The sequence below is a fragment of the Pteropus vampyrus genome, unplaced genomic scaffold, assembly GCF_000151845.1.
Source record: "Pteropus vampyrus isolate Shadow unplaced genomic scaffold, Pvam_2.0 Scaffold199, whole genome shotgun sequence".
NCBI classification, from domain to species: domain Eukaryota; kingdom Metazoa; phylum Chordata; class Mammalia; order Chiroptera; family Pteropodidae; genus Pteropus; species Pteropus vampyrus.
Genome location: NW_011888980.1, coordinates 444785 through 471908, shown reverse-complemented (window position 1 = coordinate 471908; position 27124 = coordinate 444785). Strand labels below are relative to the sequence as shown.

The 27124-nt window shown below is 38.0% G+C and overlaps 1 protein-coding gene across 2 annotated transcripts in view; it reads left to right on the top strand.

The window, feature by feature from the left end:
• RASEF (RAS and EF-hand domain containing) overlaps positions 1–27124 on the top strand; it is a 63416-nt gene that overhangs the window by 6952 nt on the left and 29340 nt on the right. For both annotated transcript variants that reach the window (XM_011372041.2, XM_011372040.2), the window contains exons 2-4: positions 21966–22112; positions 24033–24123; positions 26282–26377. In XM_011372041.2, the coding sequence (XP_011370343.2) occupies positions 21966–22112; positions 24033–24123; positions 26282–26377 (334 nt within the window). The remainder of the gene's footprint in view (positions 1–21965; positions 22113–24032; positions 24124–26281; positions 26378–27124) is intronic.

The following is a 27124-nucleotide window of genomic DNA, read 5'->3' as shown; positions in this document are numbered from 1 at the left end:
TATGATAATTTGAATTTCATCTCAAGGTTGTAATTTCTTTTTGGTCTTCAGACCCCAGAAAGGTATCCTTAGAGGACTGTCAGTTTTGACCATATAGATAGTGGTCTGCTGTGACCCTCAGATCTCGCTGATTGTCCAGAGCTTTGCTCTCAGGTTTCATTGAGAGATTGTTTATCCTGTCTTGATGGTGTGGGCAAAAAGAAAAAGTCTTAAAATGGATGTCATTGGAAGATTGCTCTCCAAGAACCATAGACTCTTATCTAGCTTGTCCTTTAACCCGAAATGTTGATTTACTTCTCTCCTAAATCACTATTCAAATTCATAGTCACACTACTCCTATCACTTGGAGCATGTAAAAATCTTTACCTGTTTCTTGATTTCTTCCCGAGTTACATAGTTTTATTTCATTTGTAAAGTAGAAGTCACTGCACTGTGCTAATCTGCCTTGAATATAGGAATGGAAGCTGACAACTGAAACCAGAACTATTAGATTAGATGCCACGGTGATTCAAATGTCTGTTGTTTTTTACTCCTGAAATGGCATATACAATATACATTCTTCATGTGTATCTTGCTAAAGCTTAGGTAGGATTTGACTGCATTATGTAGTTGGAAGGAAGAAATGGGAAGAAATTATTTGTTATGGATATTCAGGCTGTTTTTATCTGACAATTTTAGCTTCATATCAGGTTGTAAAACGCAAAATAAACACTTTCCCGGAGGGAAGTTGCAGTGGTGGAATTATGCATGACACATATGGTTTCCTTGGAATTACCCCCTTCCCCCGCAAAACAAAACAATTTCATTGCTTCAATTTGTAAATATTTGGGATCTTCTTATAATTGCTTTTGTTAGGGTAATTATAAAAAGAGAAAAGTGAATTTTAACCCTTGAGGCCTTTGTACATTGTACAAAAACAAGATATACAGATGCAGTAGCTCAAAGATGTTTTATTTTTTTTCTCTAAGTCACTCAATATTTTTGTTCCTGCCAGTGTCCTTGGCACTAGCGAGACTTCGGACACCTCACCCTGGCCTTGAAGGAGCTTGTCTCACCTTCTCAAGTACCCGGAAGTTTCTGATACCAGAAATACTTCCTGGCACATGCCTGGGACTGTGGACATTTCACCTCAAAAAAGTTTCTCAGATCAGTGGCTGCACAGACCTTTTAGGGTCTTCACATGTATGCTTGGAAGTGTTAGATGACTAAAACATTTTGTTTACGTTTTGATGGAAGATAAAACATATTAATTCAAGCACATTTGGAATCACCTTGATGACTTCTCCATTACATATTTGGCTACACAGTTTCAATTCATGAAGCATCCCACAGCACCACATTCGCTGTCATGGGCCAATGAAAAAGACAGAGTGGTGAGGCTTAGTGTATGAATGATGTGTTCATGAAAATTGAAAGTGACTGACAACACACATAGACTCTTGGGTTGTGTGAGGTCTCAGTAGAAAGTATTGGGAGAATGGGGTTTTGATCATGTAAGTGCATTCAAAAGAGCCATGTGCAAGCTGCTGGTACCACATTGACATTGGCTGTGGGGATTTAGTTTCAGTTAGAAGTGTATCTGCTGTCAGATTAGATGAATGTTGCTAATTCTGATTTCATTGATTTTGTAAATGTGTGTTGGTCTTATAAACATTTTGGAGACATAAGTATAAGGAGTTTATATCTGGTTTATGTTTGTTCGTAGTTAAGTGACATGATATATAAACAATATTTACATGAACTCTGGAATCCATAAAAGATTTTCTTTAATAAAGTTTGTATGTTAATCAAGTGTAAGAAATTTTGTTCTAAAAAGAATTGAAACCTTCAAGAACTATGTAGGATTTAAAACATTAGTTTCTCTATTTCTCATTGCTTATTGTCTTGTCCATCATTTAAATTGAGGGCGTAATGCTTTGGAAGAAATTCATCTTAAATTGCTCCCAGTCTTGTCTTTTTTTGACAGAAGAAACTCTTCTTTCTTGCCTTTTTCCTCCCTCCCTCCCTCTCTCCCTCTCTCCCTCCCTCCCTCCCTTTCTTCTTAAATCGTTTTTTCTGTATCCACATGTACCCAGGACTGTACTAGTTACTGGCTTTCAAATAGTGTCCTATCAAAAACCAAAGTTTCTTAGCCAGTTTCTCTCTGTCCAGAGGTGATGGCACCAGTGAGGATATAGAGTGGAAAGAATCACAAGATGCATAGTCTAGGTCTAGCTGTCACTGGTGGTCAGAAATCAAACAGACCAGCTAATTCAGGGAGTTTCCTCCTGTCTTCAATAGAGAAGTTATCTCTATTAATCTGTGGTGGTGTCATTGCTCCAGCGAGAAAGACTCTAGATCCATGTTAAATGATCTCTGCGTTCAGTTCTCTTACAGTCCTGTGGGCAACCGATGTGCTGGAGTGAGGCTCAAACTCATAGGCCTCTGTGGCCAGCAGGAGCCTCTGCTTCATCTGCTGCCAGACAGTTGCTGCCGTGACAGATGTAGGCCCAGTGTTGCCAGTGATACCAACTTATAGGGAAAACTCCAGATGTTTTCCCTATAAGTTGGTATCACTGTGGAAGTCAAAGCACTACATTGAAAAAGATAGTGTCCAGTTTGTAATCTCTGTTTCCTACATGTGAACAGTATATTCAAGTGTCAGGCATGATCTTGCTTTGAAGATCTGTGTTGATACTAAAGTGTGGCCTCATGGCACCTAACTCAGAACTTTAGATATGATCCTTCTCTCCCTTCCAAGTTTGTGGGATTGTATTTTGACACACAGATAGTCTGTCTTTGCTCTCTTTTTTTTTGTTTTTGGATGTTGTTATACTTTTCTGAGTTACCTTGTTCAGATTCAACAGATGTCACTGTAGAATATTTTCTATCTCCAGGTTATGCTTCCCTGGCAGGTGAGTACTTGGAGATAAGAGCTGAGCTCTGAATGCGTTGGGATGTCCAGAACACCTTTTTCACTGATGTCTTTCATTCTTTTAAGTTGAAGCTGGAACAGTTTTTAAGACATGTCACAGTTTTTAGGCATGTCACAATTTTTAAGACATGTAAAAAAATCAATTGGAATGGAATGGCTTCTGATAAAAAGAATAAGGAAATTTAGTTACAAGAGGTCATATTTTCTAGTACTACCATGCTGTTTTCTTTCATTGGTGGAATGCTTTGTCCTACATGCAAAAAAAAAAAAAATGTGGGGATGAAAAGATGCTCAGCATCACTGATCAGGGAAATGCAAATCAAACCACAATGAGATACCACCTCTCACCTGTTAGGATGGCTGTTATCAAAGAAACAGAAAGTAACAAGTGCCATTAAGGATGTAGAGAAATTGTAACCCTTGTGCAACTGTTGGGAATGTAAAATGGTGCAGCCTCTATGGAAAATAATATGGAAGTTTCTCAAAAATTCGAAAATAGGACTACCGTATGATCCAGCAATCCCACCTTTGGTTATGTATCCAAAAGAATCGAAATAGAAGATATCCGCAGTCTTACGATCACTGCAGCATTATTCACAATAGCCAAGAGTGGGAAACAATCTAAGTGTCCATTGACAGCTGAATGGATAAAGAAAATGTGGTATATGCTTACAGTGGTTCAGCTTAAAAAAAAAAAAAGGAATGCCTGCCATATGTGACAACTTGGATGAACCTGGAGGAATTATGCTAAGTGAAATAAGCCAGACACAGAAGGACAAATTCTGCATGATTCCGTATATATGAGGTATCTAAAGTAGTCAGACTCTTAGAAGCAGAAAGTAGAATTGTTGTTGCAGGGGCTGGGGGATGGGAAAATGGGGAGTTGCTGTTCAGTGAGTTACAGAGTTTTATTCACTCAAGATGAAAAAACTCTAGAGATCTGCTTTATAGTAATGTACATATATTCAACAATACTGTACTGTACACTTAAAATTTTGTTAAGAAGACAGATTTCATATATGTTTTTTAACAAGAAAATATGGAAATATGACATTTTTTACAGGGATAAGAAATTTGAATAACTACAAAAGTTCTGTCTTGTTTTTTCTGGACCGCTTCCAAATACAGGTTCTGTCAAGCTTTGCCCGTTAAATGTACTCACAGTTTAATGTACCTGTCATTGTTATATGACCAAACAGAAACACTGGAGATAATGACACATTTAAGAACTCCTGCCCACCACTCACACATCAAGGACAATCACTCTCTTCAATTTCAATTTATTTTATTTTGTTCTAAGACATTTTATGGGAATGTCCAGCTATGACATCCCATTGTGATAATTTACAACTATAAAATAGCATGCCGAAGCGGCGATTTTGTTATAATGATATCTTTGACCAAGTATGTTTTTTAAATGTCTGGATACACAGCAAAAAAGTGCAAAAGAGTTATTCATTCTGAAAACTGAATGCAGTGGTGAAAGTATCACTTGCTGTCAGCTGCTTGTGTCGCCTGTTCCAGGGCAGAAGGGCTCGTGGGAGGTTGTGGCAGCATTTGCTGACTTGTAGCCCATCGACTTAGACATAGTGACTGCACCATTTCATCCCTTGATGTGACAAGTCACCTCATAATTCTTGCTTCTATAGAACAGAGTTACAGTCTGCTCTGGGCTAAAGTGAAAGAATTCCCGAAGAGTCAACCAACATATGCTTAGAATATCCATGTTTTAGGACTTTCATATGTCATCTTTTCTGATGGACATGCTACAAGTTAGTGTTAGTGTTTGTGATACAAAGTACTTTTTCTTTTCCTCCATGGGAATCTGTTGGCATAGCATGTACTTCAATCTGGCAGTTATGGGTAACTTGGGAATGTTAATGAATGAATTATAGTGCAGGCATTTCTGCTCTAACGTAGTGTATGCATTCCAGAAAATCTAGTATTCTTCAAATGCACACAGCCCATATTTAAAAAAAGAAGTAAGGATGGGGCTGACCATTTAATTTTTATACAGCTTTGTAAGCAGAATATGCAAAAACCCCCCAGTAACAATACTAATTAGATACTAGCACAGTAAAAAAGAGTCACATTCAGTTCTTAATAAACAGAAATACTGTAGTCCAGAATATCTGTAGATGTTTTAAAACACAAAAATACAGAATTTTGCAGTTTATTTTTTTTGAATGTGAAGGTAGCTTGATGGAAGGAGGTATATGGATTGTAGCTGCTGAGTTATGGGGAGAAGGACAAAGTGTACAAAGACTTGAGTGAACCAAGACAAAGCCTGTGGACAGTCTGTGCCAAGGAACACCCTGGGGTGAGTAAGCATTGTATCCAGCCCTGTGTCCGCGCCTTCAGCTATGGGAATGGACTTAGATTTGGTGGCTGTTACTGGGGGGTGCAAAACATTACCATTCTGGGGAAGCCAGCTTCTACTTTAGCATCATTCACCTTTTGACCTAGGGAATGAATGAATTGATGCATCGAGAATATGCACTCTGGCAGAGCAGTCCTTGTCTTGAGTACAAATTCATGAGAGGCTAAGGCAAAGCACAAAGCCAGAAATGAGTGTTAGATCGATTCTGTGTGTATAGATTCAGAGGTTTTACGCTGGCCTGAAAGGATAGTGCATCGCTTCTCTCCTATTAGATTACAGTGAATAAGCTGTCTTCAGGCTATTGAAATCTGTCAGTCCACAAAAGTTTACAGGTCTATCAGACAGGTTGTTTCAATCCTAATGAACTCTGTTGAAAATTAAAATATTGCATTATAGCTGAGCATTTGGGGCCTTAAAAAGTGGACCTACTCTGTTGAATGATATTTAGAATTAAAGTTCTTATTTAATAACTGAATAAGAATTCAGTTCTTACTGAATTCAACTAATTTGAATAAATTGAATAATATTATTCAATTCTTTTAGGCAATGTTCACTGTGAAGCTGGCACATTTGTTTATGTGCCATCAGCCCCAGTGAAAATGCAATGGTTTAAGTCACTGTATTAGTTAGGGTTCTCCAGGGAAGCAGAACCATTACAATATGTATCTATATCTACATATATCTCCATGTCTGTGTCTATACTTACCTAACTGTTATGTACCTGTCTGTCTGCCTATCTATCAAAAAAGAGATTAAATTACTATAAGGAATTGGCTTACATGAATATAGATACTGGCAAGGCCAAAATGCAGGGTGGGCTGGCAGACTGGAGATCCAGGGAAGAGTCCATGTAGCACTGTGAGCCGGATGGCAATTTGCTGGCAGGATTACCTCTTCTTTGGTGGAGGTCAGTCTTCATTTAAAGGTCTTCAAATAATTGGATGAGGATAATCTGTTTTACTCAGTCTACTGAGTTAAATGGTAATCTCATGTACAAAATACATTCACAGCAATGTCAAGACATGTATGACCAAATATTTGAGTATTGTAGCCGAGCTAAGGTGACACATAAAATTAACCATCACAGCCACTAAGAAACTTTTTCAAATGTTTTGTTTTTTAGAATCCCTATGTTATGGGAATCAGTTTTGAAAAGATCAGAGAGCATTTTTTTTTTTTATGCCTTTAGCTTATAAAATATGTACCAGAAAACTTTCAAACACTTACTTGAATCTGGAGAAATGTCTATACATATGTTATATTCCTCCTGTACCCTTTCCAAATGCCTAAACACTTCAAAACAATGCACTAAATTTCTGGGGCAACTTTAAAGTTATTAACATTTTTCTATCTGCCAAGAAAAGACTTGCCCTACATATGTTTATGGCTGCAAGATGCTCCCCAGGAGAAGAGGGCTTATTATTCACCCTTGTCTCCACTCTTCCATTCTCACTCTTCAGTCTCATTCTTCATCAAAATATCTGTAATTCTAAACTGAGTACCTCACAGAAGCAACAACATGGATTTAAGCAGCATTAGCCATCTGGCAAGCTATGTCAGCATTTACATTGCTGCACTTTCCCAGGCAAACTAACTGCTTCCTTGCTCACTTCCTTTCTTCCTTTCCTTCTTTTGCAAATGTTATGGGAAAGGCATTATGCTAAGAAGTCCAAAGGCTGAAGTTTGAATGAGAAACAGTAAGAAATTCCTTGGAGTGGGAACAGATTCTTATGCTGCTGTCCCCAACTACTAGTTTTTGTTCCTGAGTTGGTAGTTGCTAACATGGATGAAATTTGAGAGGCATAGGGAAGCCCAGAAGTGTTTTACTAGATACAGATCCTAAAACTCAGCCATGAGAAAGCCACTCATTCCACACTCATATTCCCAGGACAAGATATCATTCAGTTCCAAGGAACTCAGCAAACACTGTTTTCAAATCTTTTTCTCAGGCTTTGCTACTTAAGGGCCACAGACCAGGAGCATATGCCATACCTGGGAGCTGTTCTAGAAATGGGTAAAAAAATTATGGTTGTTGTAGATTATGGTAGTCATCTCCATTCCACTGTGTGACGATACCACAGTTTATCTACTTTACCATTAATGGCCATTTGGATAATTTCTACTTTGTGTCTATTACATATAGTGCCGCAGTGAGCAGTCTGTCACATGTCTTTCGGTGAGCATATAGACACATGCAGTGCATTGTTTGCAAAATAATTTAGCTTTCCTTGCTAACTCAAGGTCATCATTATGAAGTCTAGTCTCATCTTGGACTGTAGTATAGTAATATCTCCAGGATTTGTGGAGATGGTAGTTCAGCTAGACTTTTTGAGTTCCTGTGTGTATTTTCTGTTCTTGCTGTCAGACTTCCAGGTTACAATTTACTATGGTCAGTGCTTCCTTCCTTTTTGGGTACTTTCGTTTTGCTGAAGATTCAGAAAGTAAATGATCAGATATATTAGAACTGTGTCTTAAACCCCTCTTTGAATGCAGGTTATGCCTTTATCAAGCAGGGGTATCTCAGAAGCTGTTTTTCATTCTTTCCTGATTCTCAGCCTTCTTTTGGATTCTTCGTTGTGCCAGATACCCAAGTTTCGGATGGCTGGAGTGCTGCTATTATTTTGAAATTATTATTTTTTGCAGTTTTATTCTTTTTCCATTTGTATTCATATTTTAACTCCTTTCCCCATTTTGCTCATATTGAAAATTCCCTAAAGTAGACATTGTAGTTCTAAATTATCTTTGTAAAAATAATGCCATTTTTTTTTTTTGGAAGTCAGATTCCTTCAGGAGAAAGAATTTGCAAATCTGATGGTTATTTGCTCTTTTAGTGGGTTGGGGCTCTGCGAGCTCAAAAGTGAGCTAGTTTTCAGGACATCTGATCCTGGTATAATGTGAAAAAGTCAGATTTTAATATAGGCTTTTTGGCTACTTTCTTTTTTAAATCACATTCCAGAAAATCACCCTTCGGTCCTTCAGAAAATCAAATGAAAAAGTAATTAAATTTCCTGCAGCTTGCTGGGAAAGCAATGAAGTAGACTGGTGATGAGCAGTGGAGTGTATCTGGGGAAACTTCTACCTTGTGGAAAAAATGCCCCAGGCACATTGAATGAGACCAAGAGCCTCTCAAAGGGTCTTAACTATAGAAATGTGAAATTAAAGATGTCAGGAGCATTTTATTTTAAATGGGGAATGTGTTAAGAAACTTTTAAGAAAATATAACTAATTTTGCTTTAGTTTGGTATTTTCGGTCCATCTCTTTGCATAAAACAGAGAGGCTAGAAAAGCATTATTGATCTATCTCTATGTTTGATGGTTAGGTAGCAAAGTAAGTAGGTAAAAATCAATGATTCTTAAAATTAGGACTAAAATTTAAAAATTCTTTCTAGGACATACTTTTTTGTACAGTAACTAAACAAATACTACCATGCATACAAATAGTTTTAATTTAAGATTGTTCAAAGATGTTGTCATTGAAAAGAAGTTCTTATTTTATTATATGATCTTTCAGAGCAACTCTTATAACCTTTCAAAGAGAATTTTAAGAAGGTCAGAGCAGGTCGTGTACAATCTCCAACAGATTTTCTTGCCAGTATTATGTATACTCAGGTATAAGGTTGATATTTAACTGTTGAAGAAAATGGGACTATAGCTTAGGCACCAAACAGTTATCTTTCCATGATATCAATAATAATTTAGTGTTAGATGCCAGTCATTCAATAATTAGTAGTAGATATTTAGCATATATTAAATATGAATTTAAGAACTACATTTCCCGCTGAGTGAATGAGCAGAATGCACTTATATTGCCGAGTATACTAATTTTAGGAGAGAAAATGTGCTCTTTACTGTTACAGACTATTAGTTATAGCCCCAGCGGAAGAGACAGTTTCTCCAGTTGAAAAGATTTGGCTCTTTGCAGCATTCCAAGGGTAGGTTATATAGTAAATATTGGGCACCTTCTCTGTTGGAAACAATGTGAAAGGAGAAAAGAGAAAAATAGAAAAGACAGCAAGTAGGTGGAAGTGTAATGTGCTCTCTTGCCACATGCAGTCTGGCGTGTTTTCTAGAATCTCCTCCTTTCTCACTGTGTTCAGAAGGGGATTGGCACTTTTTACCTTGGCAATCAGATTTCCCATAGTTCATTTCCTCCCTGATCCTGTGCCTGGCAAGGTTCATCTGCTCCCTCCTCACTACTATCTTCTTTACTCTCTGAGTCAGAGTCCTGAGCCTGCCTTAGATCTAGTACACAACTCCTCCTTCCCCACTTTACCTCCTGTTGAGTCCTCCTTCCCCAGGCTCCAGCCTTGTTCATTCCTTAATGCAGGATCTGTTGCAGGTCAGATTTCTGGGAGCTAAAGGGATATGGAGGTGGATAGGGTACCTGGGGATGTAGACAGCAACAGAAAACTCAGTAGGCAGAGCTTCAGATAAAGTGTGGCATGGGATCTGAAGGGGAGGAATTTCTTATGCTTGGAGCAATCAGGGTAGGCTTCATAGAGGAGGTGACTCTTTGGCAAGCCTTGACCAATGTGGAGGATTTGATTTCTGGATAGGAAATACAAAAGGTTTTGATTTGATTGGAGACTAATATTAAAATATATTTCGACTAGGAGGGATAAAGCTGGTTTTCAATGCTTTTCAGTCTCAAAAGTTGAAAAAAGTAGTTACAAGATGTGATGATGTTAAATACACCAAGATAACATGTTTGATACAAACATTGTCTCCCTTGTTGAAATTTTATGTGTTTGTTAAGTACTATTTAAAATGAGGACTATGAGCTCCTTAGTGTGCCTAGAAGATGAGAAGGGTGAAGGAAATGAGGTAGGAAAGTAGAGTGGCCATAGAAATGATTCTCCAAACCAGAATTTCCTTGCAAATAAATGAGAGGAACTAATATACTTAAAAGTATCTAATTGTCTTGAAATATTATTTTGTTGTTTGACAAATTGCTTTTATTATATATGTAATTTTATAAAATACTGTTGACCCTTGAACAATGATGTGGTTGGGGTGCCGATTTCTCCTCAGTTGAAAATCTACATATGACTTTTGAATCCCCCCAAAACCTATGTTGTTCCTTAGTATCTACGGGGTCTTTGTTCCAGGATAACTCCCCCTACCCCAGCCTAGATACCATAATCTGAAGATAATCAAGTCCCTCATATAATGACGTGGAGCAATGCATACAGTCAGTCCTTCATATCTGTGGACTCCCAATCATGGATCAAAAACAGTACAGGTATTTTTTGGAAAAAATATGCATATAAGTGGACCCACGCAATTCAAATCTGTGTTGTTCAAAAGTCAGCTGTAGTTCTATTTTAAAAGTTTTCAAAAATAAAATTATTAATAAAATATACAAATTTATATATACGTAAGCAATTTTTACATCAATTATATGAACATTAAATTACATAAAGCAGAATAGTTTTAGAAAATATTTAACTATTTTAATCAGTTACTTATATCTACCTTTAATAATTTTCTGAAGAATATGTCTTTTTTCAATATGGTCTTATGCTTTTCTTCCCCCATGAAATTGCTTGTAATCCTCTTTCGAGATACATTTTACGATTATTACATTTGAAATTGTTGACATCAGCAGTTGACTATTTGTAGGTCATAATGTTTTCAATTAAGAAAAGTCTTTGTATAAAGTGTTGAAGAGCTCTTTAAGAGCAAATCCTGTGATAAGCTTAGAGCATATTCTGAAAAATGGAGGCTATTTTCAGTTTTATTTTTATTTTTGGTATTGACATGTGTAAATATTTACATAGGTAAATATTTTAGCCCATTATCATCACAAGTTCTATGTTTTTGCCTCCCTTCAAAGGACTTTCTTTGACAAAGACTTTTAAAAGTTTCTTAACGTTTATAAGACAAGACTTGCCAAATAAGTTGTTTCCATTTTGACTCTTGGATGTTTTCCTATAATTAGATGCTTCATAATTGTAGGCTTTTTTGATTTAATTCTATTCTGGTACAGAATATAAATTTAATTCAGTAAAAATAAGAGGTCCATCAAAAGATTTTCCCCATAAAGTGAGATATTCTAAATCATAATTGCAGAATTTTAGAATTAAATTTGTACAACATTTAAGCTCTCACCATTTAGTCTGTTTAGTTCATCAGTGCCTTCCTGTTTTCAGGCTTAGTTTTCAATTAATTTTGAACTGCCAACATCTTCAAAAGCGGAAGGTAGTTTTTATAGCTCCCATTGTTAACCAGTTTGATAAAAGCTTTCCAACAGATTTTGAACAAAATGTAATGAAAACTTAGAGGACAGGTTAGAAAAAACAGGATGATTGGCTAAGTAGTTCTTCAAAGATTCAAATGTTTCCAAAACCTGAATGATGATAAGCTGCAAAGAGAAAAAGTAACCACCACAAGAAATGCTTAGCTATTGTATGTATGTAAACATATTTGAAATTTTGACAGCTACAGCTTCTATTTCAATTGGTAGAATATTAAAGCCTGTTTGGATATAATTATAAGCACCACCCTTAATTCCAGGTGCATTTCTACTTCATATATTTCTTAATTTAGTAAACATTTAATTTTTTACTCTTATTTTTCACTCAATTTACAATAGCATTAGTAATAAGATTGGATGTTTTACTTTTGATAGAATGAACTTCCAAAAGCTTTACTTGGATTTCATGCAGTGCATGGGGGGAAAAAAACTCTTATTGGAATTCATCTAACTGATTTTCTTTTTGAAGCATCTGATCAGATTGATGTAAAATTAGCCTATATACCTTTGCAAAGTTCTTTTTCTGCTAATGGAGACGGCATTAACAGCTATTGCTTCACTATTTGCGTTTGTACAAGAAAACTTGGAATTAAAAATGCACATAATCAATTTCAGAGTCATTTGTTTGATCTAAGGGAAAAGTCATGTTTCAGAGGTGATGTATAAATGAACCTTCTGCAGCTGCATGAGTGAAATTGTAGACTCTGAACATAGTTTTCTTAAAAGACATATATGCTGATACTCCTTTAGGGGATTTGTGTTTTCTGTGCAGAGAGTCCACGTAACCTGCACCCACTTCCCCCAGTATTAACATCTCACATTGGTATAGGACATTTGTTAGAATTAACGAACCAATGTTGATACGTTATTAACTGAAGTCCATACTTTATTCACATTTCCTCAGTTTTCCCCTAAAGTCATTTTTTTGTTGTTGTTCCAGCATGCCATCCAGGATACCATATTGCATTTAGTTGTCATGTCTCCTTAGGCTCTTCTTGGCTGTTAACAAACATTTCGAGCAAGTTATATTTTTATCACAATCTTTCTTGAGGAAAAGAAATTTGGTACAAACTTTTTATTAAAAAAGCACCTTTGTTTTTTGAGGTCATTACTGCTAAAAGGGTTTAATTTATCGCAAAATGTAAAAGCATTACCATTCAATAAAATAACTAGTTACACACTTTAAACCATACTAAAAATGGTTAAATCATGAAATGAAGAGCATTTCAGTTACTCTCTTGCTCTGTGGCAGGACTGTCCAATTTCTGTTTTCTGTACCTATTACATGTACTTTGTATGTATATTTTCTTGATTTCCCATTGATTTGGCCAAACAGCTACCTGGCAGCATTGCAGATCTTACAGGTAGCAGCTTAACTCCTGGTTCTCCAGGTGGCCAGCGAGCAGCCACGTCATCTTTCTCCACCCACCATCTGAAGAAGTTACCTGTCTCTTGTTTAATCTTGTCCAGCTTAATTTGTTTTATCAGTGACTATTCTGTTTCCTGTTCTTGAAAGGAAAGTCTTAGTTACACTGTGTCTGCAAAGGATCAGGAAAGGAGAGATGGGTTTATCACTGAGTGTCTTCCATTTGGACACATATTAATGAGTAGTCTTTTCAATGCGCAGGTGTCTGCACATTACTGTGTGAAAAAAAGCTGGAGGTAAAAGTGCAGATCCACCAACTCACCCTGGCTTATTTTAATGCAACTGTTAATAACTTTAATGTATTGTTAGTACACAGTTTCATAAGTTACTGTTAATGTAATTTGCGATTGAAAAAGAAAATCCCATATGCATGCTAAAACAGACAGGATAAAGGACAATAAGCATAAGCTGGGATTCTTCTCAGCAAAGCTGGGAAGGTGACAGATGTCATCTAAAGGGAAATTTTGTATAGAAACTGATATGCCACTCTTTATTTTCTCCCTAAATCCTATTTTCTTGCCAAAAATAGAAATTTTCAGTGAAAAATAACTGTAGTATACCTATTTGCACTAACATTAGTGGATTATGCCTACATTAACTTGACTCAAAGTAAATTGATAGAAGTATTGAGAAAGTGAACATGCATTATAAGATAAGTACTCTTAAGAAGTACATATTCTCACATGTACATGTACACACGTATAGCACATTGATAATGTGCTATCCATATAAGAAAAAAAAAATTTGATATGGACCTTAGGGGAAGGATGCAAACAAGGCTATTTTCCTGGGTGTAGAAGGGTTAGGTCTGCATTGCCCCATATTCGTTCCTATGCTCAGGGCCTATCTTACTAGACTATAACAGGGATCAAAGTAAGGCCCATTTGGCCCTCTGCCTGTTTGTGTAAATATAGTTTTATAGAAGCCCAGCCAAGCTCGTTCATTTATGTATTATTGGTGTCTGCTTTCATGCTATAATGGCAGAATTGAATAATTGCAACAGAGATCATTAATATTTTCTTATCTGGTGCTTTACAGAAAAGGTTTACTAACCCCCGGACTGTAAAACTTCGCAGACAGACCTCAGGCATGACCCACTTCTCAATTTTCAGGTTCCCCCACACTGGTACCCATAAGGTAACATCTCTGTCTGTGGGGTTCGCTTCCTTCTAGCCCTTTCCCAGGATGTGACACAGAAGCAGACAGGAGATAACCACCTGCTTCTTTCTAACTCATACGGGTAGAAGAGACACAGATCATAACAATAGATGACATCTATCGGTCACCCTCAATGCACTTTGTATAGTCGTATATGCTTCAGTAGGAGTTAATCCTCACAGCATCATGTGGCGGGTTCCATTACTACATTCATGTTATGACTGCGGAAACTGAAGCTCAAGAGGTTAAGGATTTTGCCCTGGGTCACAAAGCCAGGATGCGAGGAGGAAGCGTTTGAATTTGGCCAGACCATTATGCTTATTCTGAGCACTGGTCATTCATGATTTAAGAATCCCTCAGCTGCTTTGAGTGTGCCTTCCCTAAACCTTCAGCACATTGCCTCTTGTTTCTATCTTTCTCCCTCCACTGGCAAACTCCCAATAACTAAATGTCAGTGATTTTAAATAGGAAGTAATTTGCAATTTGACATGTTGCTAGTCTTTGAATAAATCTAGTTAACATACCCATCTTTCAGGGGGTTTTCATTTTAAAACCTTTAGGGAATCGTTACCCAAATAGTACTTAGTAAAATATTTTTCAAGGTGGTGTGAATCTGGAAGGACTTTTACCTGCAGGAGCTGTATTAGGGCCTTGGATGAAGCACCGGTGGTTGAATGCCTGGACTAGATCATCCTTTGATGGAGCAGCTGCAAAACAGAGCCAAAGAAAGCCCAGGCTGCTGGGCCAGCTTGTCTTTCCCAGTCTGGGGAATGGCGGGACCTAGTTCAAGAGACAATGTTTGTTTTCTCTAGAAAGGAGAGTCAGAGAACCATTCTGTAACTGAGTTAATGAAGAGCGAGACCTATTGTGGGAACACAGACTAGAATCACTTCCAGTTACAGGTGGCTGGCTCAAGACGATTAGTGGGCAGGGGAACATCCTGTATGGAAAGAAAGACTTGAACTTCACAAAGAGAATGAATGCTACTATGTTCTAGCAGCATGGCTGGATTCAGCTGTTGGAGTTTATTTTTCAGTTAGTTGGGGTTTATTCTGGAAGTATGTGTGCTATGTAATAAAAGTACATTTTGGATAAGTCCTTCATCAGATGTGTCTTTGAAAATATTTTTTCCCAGTATGTGGCTTGTCTTTTCATTCTCTTGACATTGTCTTTTGTAGAGCAGTTTTTAATTTTAAATGAGTCCAATTAATCAATTATATCTTTCATGGATCACACCTTTGGTGTTATATCTAAAAAGTCACTGCCGTACTCAAGGTCATTTAGGTTTCCTCCTATGTTATCTTCTAGGAGTTTTCTAGTTTTGCACTTTATATTTAGGTCTGTGATCCATTTTGAGTTCATTTTTGTGAAGGGTATAAGGTCTGTGTGGTCTTTGTCTACATTCTTTCTTCTGCAAGTGGATGTCCAATTATTCCAGCACCATTTGTTGAAAAGATTGTCTTTGCTCTGCTGTATTGCTTTTGCTCCTTTGTCAAAGATCAGTTGACTGTATTTATGTGGGTCTATTTCTGGGCTCTCTTTTTTGTTCCACTGATTTGAGTGTACTATCAGATTTTTAATTGTCTATAATTTTACATATTCTGTAATAAAGGAAAATAGAAGCTAGTGAAAACTCCTGAAGTCCTTCATTTCTGAGCTAGGTTACAGTGGACTTAGATTCACCTTTGTCTCTTTTAAAAGCCTTTGCTTAATTCTTTGGTATGGTCAAAACTTTGTGAAGATGGGAATAGTTATGATGCACACTTGATCATGTCATCTCTTTCTTTAAACCTTCTGGTGGCTTCCTACCCTCTCAACATAACCACCCCTTCTCATGTCTTTACTATGATTTTAGGCCCTGAGCAGTCATCCGGCTCTTGCTAACTTTCCTGCTGCGTCCACATCTGCTGCGGCTGCTCCCTCCCCCATTCTGAGCTCTCCAGCCTCACCATCTTCTTCTAGTTACAGGAACTACTGACTCCTCCCCTGGCCCCAAGCCCCTCAGCCTATGGTTATTGGTGCCTGGGAGGTCATCCTTCACCTCTTCCTGATTTCTGCCTAGTTGACATCTACACATCCATGTTTACCTGTTCTGTGCTGTCAGAGCATCTTGTACATAATTGTCATGGTGAGCCTTATGAGAGAAGGAACTCACTTTTTTTTTTTAGCATTTTAGCTCCAGGATCTAACATGGTGCCCTTGGATGACGTGGATGTTTAACTTCCCGTGCTCAGATGTTAGGGTCATAGTGTCAGTTTTCTTATGGCGATCCCTAGTGTAGAGTGGTGTAGACGGTGGCATTTGATTGTTCGCTTTTGTTCATAGAAAACTGTTTTGGGTTTTAGATCTGTATAACTTATAGCTTAAATAAATATTTTAATGCTTAAAGCAGTAGGATTTGAAATCTAAGGGACAGTTTTCCCAACAACCTTATTGGGTCACCATGTTCCTTAGTGTGGAACAGTGTTGTATGCATTTGACTCTTTATCAGAGGTGTGCTGAGACCAGATGTGTCCATACATTCTAAATACTGGCCTTACTATATTAACAAATACACACACACACTCTTTTCTAAGTAAAATGTTGATCTTATGAAAATGTGATTTTAAAAATCTTTATATCTTAAGTATACCTTTTTTCCCCCCTAAGTTCATATAATATCCCTTTCAGCTTCAATGGGACTATTTGCAATTTAAAATGCTTATTTCCCAGGGATCATTTTAAAATTTTAACTTGTGAATTTTTCATCAGTAATTAGCCATTACCACAAACTTTCTTACAGATCATCTTGTGATTTATCAAATGAGAAGAGGAATAGGCTCAGATTTTGAACACCTAAAGTTGGTAATTCAGGGTACATTTTTCTCTGATTGTGTTTCATTTGATTCCTCTTCTTTTGACATAAATTAGTGGCTCTCCCTGCCAGAAGTAGAGACTGTTTTGTTTGTTTGTCTTTATCTTGGCTGACTAACATATATGACTTGACCTTAATCTTTACCTGGCATTTGCCAAGTACACCTGTAAACAGGTCTACATGGTATTTGTGAATCCAACTGTAATTGCCTTAGATGAGGCACTGAACTTAAATTAAAACTGATTCGAGCCTTGTTACTGCCACGTACTCATCTCAGCACTCAACGTGTACCACATTGGCTCAGGCCCAGAATAAAACAGAGCTAGCTATATGTACAGCGTTGTGCCATCTCTGCTTGTTTAACCTTCGACGTCAGGAGCTAAGACACAGGGAAACTGGTGACTATTTCATTCTTGGGCAGAACAAAAGATTATCTTGGCACTCGGTCATGGTAGCATGTCTTCTTTTTCTTTTTTTTCCATCAGATGTGAAAATTACCAAGTGTCTCAGGTTGCAGTCTGTTGGCATAATCCAGGTGGTTCTCTAGTTTCATAGACACAGACCAAATGAAGCACAGACAGATGGAGAGGGGTGGGGGCAAGAGTGTCTACAATAGCGCTTTCCTCAAATAGCTTTAGGTAAACCAAAGTTTTATAAGATTTTTCTCATTTTAATCTTACTTGTGCTTTCATTCTTTAAAGGAGTCTCTTTGTATTGTTCATAGTTTTTGTAGCAATACTATGTACCATTTTCCAAAGTAATTTAAAAAATCTTGGTACGTCAAATTTTCTTAAATGGAGCCATGCACGTGGAACCCCTGAAAACCTGTTCAACACTTTCTTTTGGCCTGAAGAGCACTGTAGTACCTTCCTGGAGAGCTGGCCTCTGGAGCTGAATGGGCTGAGTTGAAAGCCTGCTTCTTGCTACCTGATGATACTTAGACCTCTCTCTGCCACAGTTTTCTCCATAGTAAATAGGATGCTAGTGATAACTTCTTTATAGGGTTATGATGAAGATTAAGTAAATAATAGACGTCAATGCTAAAATCACTGCCGAGACTGTGTGTGTAAGGTGCTTAATAAATGTCTGTTTCAGTATATGAATGTTTCAGAGTATTCTTTTGTTTCCTTGAAAGAGAGTAGGTGGTGGTGGGAAAGACTTAACCTGGTCAGAGAAGTTTTATTACTTAGTTCATATGAAGCTATCAAGGAAGTAGCTTATTCTGGAAGAGGATGATAAAAACAAATTAGGAAATCATAATGCCAACTTTCTAAGCTCAAGCTAACTATAATAGAACTTCCAAGTCCTGGTGGCTTTATAAAGTACAAACTTTTTTTCTCATATGTCAAGCAGCGCTCCTGATTGGTTTCCCTCAATGTGGTAATTCAGGCATCCAGGCACATGCCATCCCTTGGCTTTGCCATATTGGAGTTCTTCACTTTAGCTATGAGGATTAGGAAGAGAGAAAGGGAGGCAGAGGAAGAGAGGGGAGAGAGAGATGAGGAAAAGGAGTGGGGAGAGAGAAGGAAAGAGGGAGAGAGAGAGGGGAAATGAATGAATGAGAATGAATATGAGCTGAGTGAGAATCTTACAAAGGATTTTAAGGGCCAAGCATGAAAGTGGCAAATATACTCTTTCTGCTCCCATTCCACTGGCCAGAACTGGTCACATGGCTCCAGGCTACCTGCTAGTGGTTCTCCCTGTGTGCCCTGTAATAAGAAGCAGAATGGATGACTATCCAGGTAGTCTCTGGCACAATAGTTAACCATGTATTTATTTTCTGCTAGTGGTAGACATGTTCTATAATTAATTTATTTGTATACTTCATTGTAAACTATTTCTGAAATTCTGTATAATGCCAGGACCAGCGAAGGACTCGAGAGAATTTATAATCATTATGTTTCTTTATTTTAGAAATTTGCAGGAAGTCAAGGACTCTACTGAGACGTCTACTTCTTAACATTTTACTGCTGCACAATTGGCCACAAAACAGAGACTGTCAAGGACAGTATCTTAATGATCATCCATGACAAGCTGGTTCCTGTTAACGAGAAAGTTTTTATGCTTTGTATTCTGCTGGTGGTCAGTAAAAGGCAAAAAGGCAAAGAAATTAATGATCCTGTAGTGATTGAAGTTACACGAGACAGTCTAAGAGCAGAGATTTTTTTTTTACTGTTTTTTAATAAATATGGCTCACTATTGCAACTAGTATTTGTACTCAGCTCTGATGGGAGAAATGATGGCAGCTTTCTGTGTCTTATATTGTCAAATAAAGTGACTTACTCCTGTAGCTTTATTAATAATATTCCACTTGAGCAGCTCTTTTGAATCACAGTTGGCCTCTGCACAGATTCAACAGTTTATGAGAGCAAACCTGGGAAAGTTTATAGCTACGCAGACACGCCTTGGGGCCATACTTAACTGTTTCCGTGTTAATATATACCTCACATTTTGCAGTTCTCCATAGTTATATGGATTGATTTTGAATCCCATTTCTTCTGCCAAGGTTCAGATATATAACACAATTGGGAAGCAATGTAATGTAATGGTTGATCATGTGTTCTCCAGCATCAAACTGAGTTTGGATCCCAACTCTGCCACCAGTCACTGTGTGATCTTGGGCACTTTCATTGTTTGCTATGGTTGCCCAGTTATTTCTGGTAACAAATACCAGACTGAGTGGCTTCCAGCGGTCCCCAACTTTTTTGGCGCCAGGGACTGGTGTTCTTATGAGAATCTAATGCCTGATGATCTGAGATGGAGCTGAGGTAGTGATGGTAGCGCTGGGGAGCAGCTACAAATGCAGATGAAATCTCACTCGCTTGCTTGCCACTCACCTCTGCTGTGTGATCTGGTTCCTAATAGGCCACTATGGAGCAGTACCAGTCCGCAGCTTGGGGTTTGGGGATGACTAGCTTAAACAACAGAAATTTATTTTCTCACAATTCTAGAGGCTCACAGACTGAGGTCAAGGCGTTGATTGGGTTGGTTTCTTCTGAAGCCTCTCTTTTTGGCTTGCAGGTGGCCATCTTCCTGTGTCTTCACATGCTTTTTTCCTCTGTGTATGTCTGTGTCTAAATTTCTTCTTATAAAGACACTTGTCATATTCGGTTAGGGCCATTCCTAACAACCTTTCCAAATACAGACACATTCCGAAGTACTGGGGTTAGGACTTCAACATATGAATTTTGAGGGGATATGATTCAGCCTGTAACAGGCACTTGGCTCTGCCTGATCTGCAAAATGGGTTTGTAAAAGTACTTTATAGGGCCATTATGAGTATTCAAAGATATTATGCAAAGAAATTGCTTACCATAATACCTGGTACATAGTGATAATTCATTACATAGAACTTTTAATTATAATTATACATCTTATTATATCTAGCTAGGACATCTGTCCAAATTGGGAGATGGTTTTCTGCATGGCCTTTTAATTATTGAGGCCTTAGATTAGTGTAGTCTTTCTTGTGCTCTCATAGCATTGGAATAGGCTGCCTTCAGCAGAGTAACAGGGCAGAAGCCCAGGGCTTGTGATCAAGTGGATGGATATGGATTTTGTGCTAAGGATTTCTGAGTAGTCTTCTTTGGCTGTCACTGTGGGGTCATTAGGCACCATAGATGGTTGTGAAATGCTCTCAGATGTTCTGGTTCCTGTAATGGCCTGACCAAAAGTTTTACCAGATCTAGATAAGCATCTGGAGAAGAGCAATCTCTCTATGTCAGGGGCAGAAATCAGAAAGACTTTTTCATTGTTAGGGGAATAACTATGAAATCATAGAAGTAGATCACTGAATATAAGAATTATCCAAGCACTGGAGATGGTTTTTAAATAATGCAGTGTGTCAAAGCTGTTAGTATTCCTGTGATTGTTGGCTACCCTAAACAGTTCTAGACTTGATGAGAGTTGGTGGAATTCTATAATGCTGATATTATAGGTAACTTATCATTAAATAAGTACCTCTTATCTAAGTTCCTGGCATTTCTTCTTTCAATTGACGTAAATGTTTCTTGTTTTAAAAAAGTGCGGCTACTGTCCCAACACAGTCACGGCTTGTGTAAACCATTAGTGAGCATAGGTCCCCACTAGGGTAGAAAAAGGAAGGCCGGATCGCGTGGGCCCTGACAGAGCAATCTGTCCAAGGAGGACAATATGCCTGTCGGTCAAAAGAAGCTTTGAATGTGGTAGGAGGCTCATCCAGTTGTTACATCCTACACCGTGATAGTACACATTGATGGGAGTTGAGTTGTACAGGCATGTTATTCACAGTTCAAACCAGATCTATTTACTGCATCGCATCAGCTCCTAACCCGAGTCAAGGGCACTGCTAGCCAACTGTCTAGTTGTATCAAGGTTTCTTTTGAAATGACTGTGAAATATTTGTCTTTTAATAAAAGTCATTGAGTAATGAGTATGAGGATTGTCGCATATACATACATATATAAATATGAATTATAAGAAGTAATTTTTAACTATAAAATAATATGTATACTTACTATTATGATCATAAAGTCTGAATTATACTCTTATTAGGGATTGGTGGGACATAGAATTTAGCAATTGGTTTAATGTTACCTTTTTTCCTATAAATCTATTTACCTTGCTTTTAAAGAAAAAACCCAGTAGTGACAATTAAAAAAAAATCCTTCCCTATTAATCTCTTCATTTTCATTTCAGTTGCCCTTACAGTCCTACATCTTCATCACATTGTACACTTTAAAAAATTCACATTGTACAACCGAAATGTATATAATTTTAATTTGTCAGTCTTACCTCAATAAAGCTGGACAAAATTGCTATTCTGTTGTAGAAAATGTGGAGAAGAATGCAACAACACCTCTTCCTCTTCATGAAGGTCATTCTGTTATTGCTGCTTTTTTTTTCTTGGTTTTTATGTGTCTGTTTCCTAAAAGTATTCTGAAAATTTGCCTTTTTATTTTTCACTTGGTTTAATTAGTTAATTTCTTTTTTTTTCAGGAAAGAGCAAGTTAGTACCTTATATCAAAACATCAACCTTGTGGAGCCAAGACTGATTCAGCCATATGAACATGTTATAAAGAACTTCATCCGTGAGATCAAACTTCAAAGCACGGAAATGGAAAACCTGGCCATTGCAGTGAAAAGGTATTGAAGTCCTTCCTAAGTGGCACATGGGGTTCTTTACCTGGCTCTCCGACCCCGGGAGCACATGGACTGAACTGCATTATCACGTTATGATGGGAGGACTTTCTGATCCTCAGGAGTCTGGAGCTTTCTAAACTAAGCCAGCATGAGGAAAGTTGAGTCAGGCAGTACTTCGCAGGGTCAGTCAGCAATCCATCAGCAGGTCACCATGATCCTATCATTTAACTCTTCCAGGCCAATGATTCCATATAGAACATTCAAAGAGATTTGTTATCTCCTGTCTAGCCACTTGAAACATATAGGAGACTTTTCATCCAGAGAGGCACGCAGGGCCCCATTTGAAGCCTGGCTTTGTCACTGACAGATTTGTGACTTTGGGCAGGTTACTTAATCTCCTTGTGTCTCAGCTTCTGCATCTGCAAAATGAAGTTGTAAATATTCACCTCCTCGGGGCATTGAAACTTAATAGATGCCTTCATGGGTGATGCCCCTCGCACTGAATCTACCCCGTGGGGGGTGCTTAGTGATGTATCTTCCCTCTCTTTAGCCCTCCTCATCCAGCCTGAACTGAAAGCCTAGGAGCTGTTAAGCCCTTACTGTCACACTGCCAGTTTGTGTAAGGTTTGGCTGGCTTACACAAGATATCTTACTGGTTTTAATAGCAACCCAGTACAAAAGAAGAATTATATGTGCTGCAATTCAGATATTAACCTCTTTGCTTCCTGGAAGAACCACACTCCTTTGGCATATGTTGGGAAGGAGGACACTTTGTCGCAATTCCTGATTTGCTTTCCAGAGGCTTCTTGTTGCATGTGTTCCTCCAGCAGATCCAGGCATGCTACTCACCTGCTGGTCTCTGCCTAGAACTTGTAAATGGCCCCTTAGATAGGATCCCCTCTGCTCAATACTTGTTTGGAACTTTATTAGAAATTAAACTAGTGCATAAGTAAATTGTGAGGGAGTCAATAAGTTATAAGCAGGTAGCATGGTGTAGCAGAAATCGTCAAACTGGAGGACGGGAAGCCTTCTACTTAAGTCCTGTTCTCTACCTTTTATTAATAGCATGTCATCGATTCAAGTAAACTGACTTTCTAAATCTCATGGTGGCTGCTTTTCATGTCACTGATAATCTAGTTGAGTACGCAAGACATGTGCATGTGAAAATGTAGATAATTAAACATATACCTGAGAGGGAACAAGAGTAATTTTTTTAGGGCTTAATCTGAAGCCTCAAGCATTGTAAAGTGACAGATGTCTGCATACTAGACAATTGCTGAATAAAACTATCCTAGAACTCTTCTCAATGAAAATTTCCTATTTTTAACTTTTTGGCAAATCAGGACGCTCTGCTTCTATAGAAATGCAATTTATTGATTACATTAATAAAATTTTCTAAAGAGTAACTGTATGTTTAAAGAACTGATTAGTAATAATTGTTGAGATCCCTTTTTTTCCTCTTCTCACTGTAGCATATGACATTGTGCGTTTCAATCGATGGAATTTCAGAATTATACCTAACCATCTCTTTGCCATGGGGTTTTCTTTTTTTTTCCTTCCTTCCTTCCTTCCTGTCTGCCTAGGGTTGTAGCTCAGTCATAACAGCAAAAGGATTTTCAGAATTTATTGACAGACTCTCAGTCACTCGATATCTTTTTCTGCTCTTTGCCACCATCTAGTTTAATGTCATTTTATCCAATCTATTCCATTTACTTAACGTCTAGTTTTAATGTCCTTTTATACCCAACTGGTCAAATTGCTAATCTCATCTTATTATGTGGAAGGAACAGGGAATATTATTTTAAATGGCATGTTTCTCTTCATTTGGAATAAAAAGGACTTGAAATAGATTAGGTTGAAATTTCTCTTCATGTTACATGTGCAAGAGTATGATGAGAAGATGTGCATCCTCTTGAATTTCAGAGCCCAGGACAAGGCAGCCATGCAGTTGAGTGAGTTGGAAGAGGAAATGGATCAGAGGATTCAGGCTGCAGAACACAAGACGCGGAAAGATGTGAGCATGTGGTATTTATTCGTTCAGTGAATTTTTATAGAGCAACTTTTATGGCCTGGGTACTGGACATCCTTTGGGTGCAGCAAGCCCAAGCTCTCACAGGAGATCTCGATGAGGGTGCTATTGGTTGTTTCCGGGGGCGGGTAGGAGAGAGAGAGAATAAACAAGTAATCAAATAAATAAAGCAGGTAATTTCAGATAGCAACAAGTGCAGTAAAGAAACAGTATGTGTGATAGACAGTGACTGGGAGAAATGGCTGTTTCAGGTTGGGAGGTCAGGAGCCTCTTGGTGGAGGTGACATGAGAGTTGAGGCCTGAGTGAGAAGGCAGAGCCAGCCTTCCGTAGACGGGGGTGTCTCGAGTGTCACATACCACTCACTGTCTCACTGCTTGTGTTCACTGCCAATTTTAAATATAGATTATTACAGTGAAATTAAAATGATCGCTGCAAGCTTTGTTGTTTCATATGGCATATGTAATTATAAATAAAGGTATACATGGAATATACTTTCATTCATTGTTATAGAAACTCATAGTAAAAGTTGGGTGCTGCTTTCAGTGATTTCTGTAAAAGAAATAATTGTCTTTTTTTTTCCTTATAAAATATATTCAGGTGATTAATATTTACTAGAAACAGAAAATAGACATATTTCTTTGCGTAGCTAGTGTTAGGTTTTTAAACATTCCATTTTTTTTTTCTATTTCTTTGTCCTGTTACCCCTGAGAGGCAGCAAAATAGAATGAGAAGGGCCTGAGTGTTGACCTCCGATGGACCTTAGTTTGCTTCCTGGATCTCCCCTTGTTTAGTTTTGGTGGCACTAGAAAAATGCCCTAACTCTGAGTCTTTATTGTTCCATCTTTAGAATGGAATAATGCCACTTACTCGCTTTAATGGGGACTAAGCCTAGTGATCTATATGAGTGCACAGTGCAGTGCCTGAGGTGTTTTGGGTGCATCCTGGCCGTGGCCCTGTTGCTTTTTTCTGTTGCTCTGTGTACTTTTTAAAATTTTTAAAAAAATTATAGTTGACATACTGTTCTGTGTATTTTGTGTCTTCAGATTCTTCATCTTATTTTACCACATATACGCCTTTAGGCTCTTTGTTGTCTTATCTCTTAATAACAACTTTAATAACTACTTGGATGTCACATGCAACAGAATGAATGGTTCAGAGCCCATGAACCAGCTTTAGTGCGATTGATATCCTGTTCTTCTGTTAGCACTTTATTTTTGTAGTCTAGAAACAGTAGTCATTTTTTTCTGTCCTTTTTCTCTCCATTTATTTAATCTGTACACTCATTCATTCATCAAGATTTACCAAGCACAGGTGTTATTCTGTCATCAAGTCTCATTGCTTCTTCCAGCTAAGTACTTTCCAAATTTGTTATTGTTAATGAAGACCTTATAACTTCATGTTTTGTTAATTATAACATATTCCTTGGTTTCCTTGGCTCTGGTACACTGGTGGAAAATATATGGCCTCTGCAGCATCATTTTCTGTACTCTATAGCAATGGCATACAAGGCCAGTCAGTCACTGCTTGGATGTGGTCTCTGAAACTTCAGCATGCCACTGCCAACTGAGCAGTTTTGGCATTGGGATGACACCTATGTGCTAGCCCATCCTACTGTCCATCACACACCCTTTTAGACAGTCTCGCTGGAATAACACATCCAGTCTAATTGACAGTCTTCTCTGTGCATAGAAATTTTCAGATGATGTAATTGGTATTCAGATAAGATATGAGCTCTTGGAAAAGGGGTAAACCAACCAGGCCTTCCTGGGTCCTGGTGATAAGATTTAGGTAAGAACTGGAGCCCTTGGCTGTGCCATATCCTTCACTTAATTATAGTGATAATTAAACTAGCTAATTGATGTGCTATGTACGACCCTCTATCGCAATCTGGGTAATAGTCTTAGAGGTACCAGTCCCGGTGATATGTATATATAGCTTGTAGCATTTTGCAGTTCTTTCACTTTTATAGGTTTCAATTCCAGAAGTACCATACATCTATAGTTATGTGATTTACTTCCGTCCTCCCTTCTTGCCATACCTTTGTAAGAGACTTGGGATCATTCTTAGTTTGACACAAAATGTTTCTTATCTATGGGGTTTTGAAGAACCTCTTTAAATCAACAAAAAATTTTTTTCTTTTAGGAAAAACGCAAAGCCGAGGAAGCCCTCAGTGATCTCAAACGTCAGTATGAAACAGAAGTAGGAGATCTACAGGTGACAATAAAAAAACTCAAAAAGGTAGGTATGTGGCAGCTAGACTTTTAGGGATGGCCTCAGGATAATAGTGTATCTGAGCTATTAGCCACAAAAAACATTTGGAATCACATCAAAGCAGCAAATGGAATCAAATTTCAGAGTCAGATCGGACTCCTTGGCAAGACCTTTTTTAAGGGTCCCTGATTTTCTTTTCTGTTTCCAAAGACAACCTGTCTTTTCCATAAATCTAATAAATATGTCTGATCCCTTGAACAGTTGTCCATCAAATCTCAGTTTTCTTTCCTTAGTTTTTCACCAACAAGGTGTCCTGAATTCCTGTATGTCCAGTGGACTGTGTGCTCATGACAGTAGGGGACTGTGTTTCTTGGTCATGTATCCTTGAATCCCTACTCTGAGCTTACTGTAAGGTACATAGTAGGTATCCAGTGAACAGTAAATGAAATGAATATTCCTCTTCTATGTAGAAAGATCCAGATCTAGGGGACTCTGACAGCAAGTGGTGGGAGAGAACTTGAAGTGTGAGCAAAGAGGTGTGAATAGTTTTTGGCCTTTGCCCTATTTTGTTCATGATGAGTAGGGTGCCTTTCACTCAGTGTTGTGCTGGTAGATGCTTTAAAACGGCTTTGGAGAGGAGAGTGGGGAAAGGAGAGATTTGCAGCATTTGCCAATTTCCATGGTATAAACACTACCACCGTTACTGATTTCCAGCTACCAAGTTGACATCACTGAATGCACAGTCTGGGAAGAGATGCTTAAAATAGGCTCTCA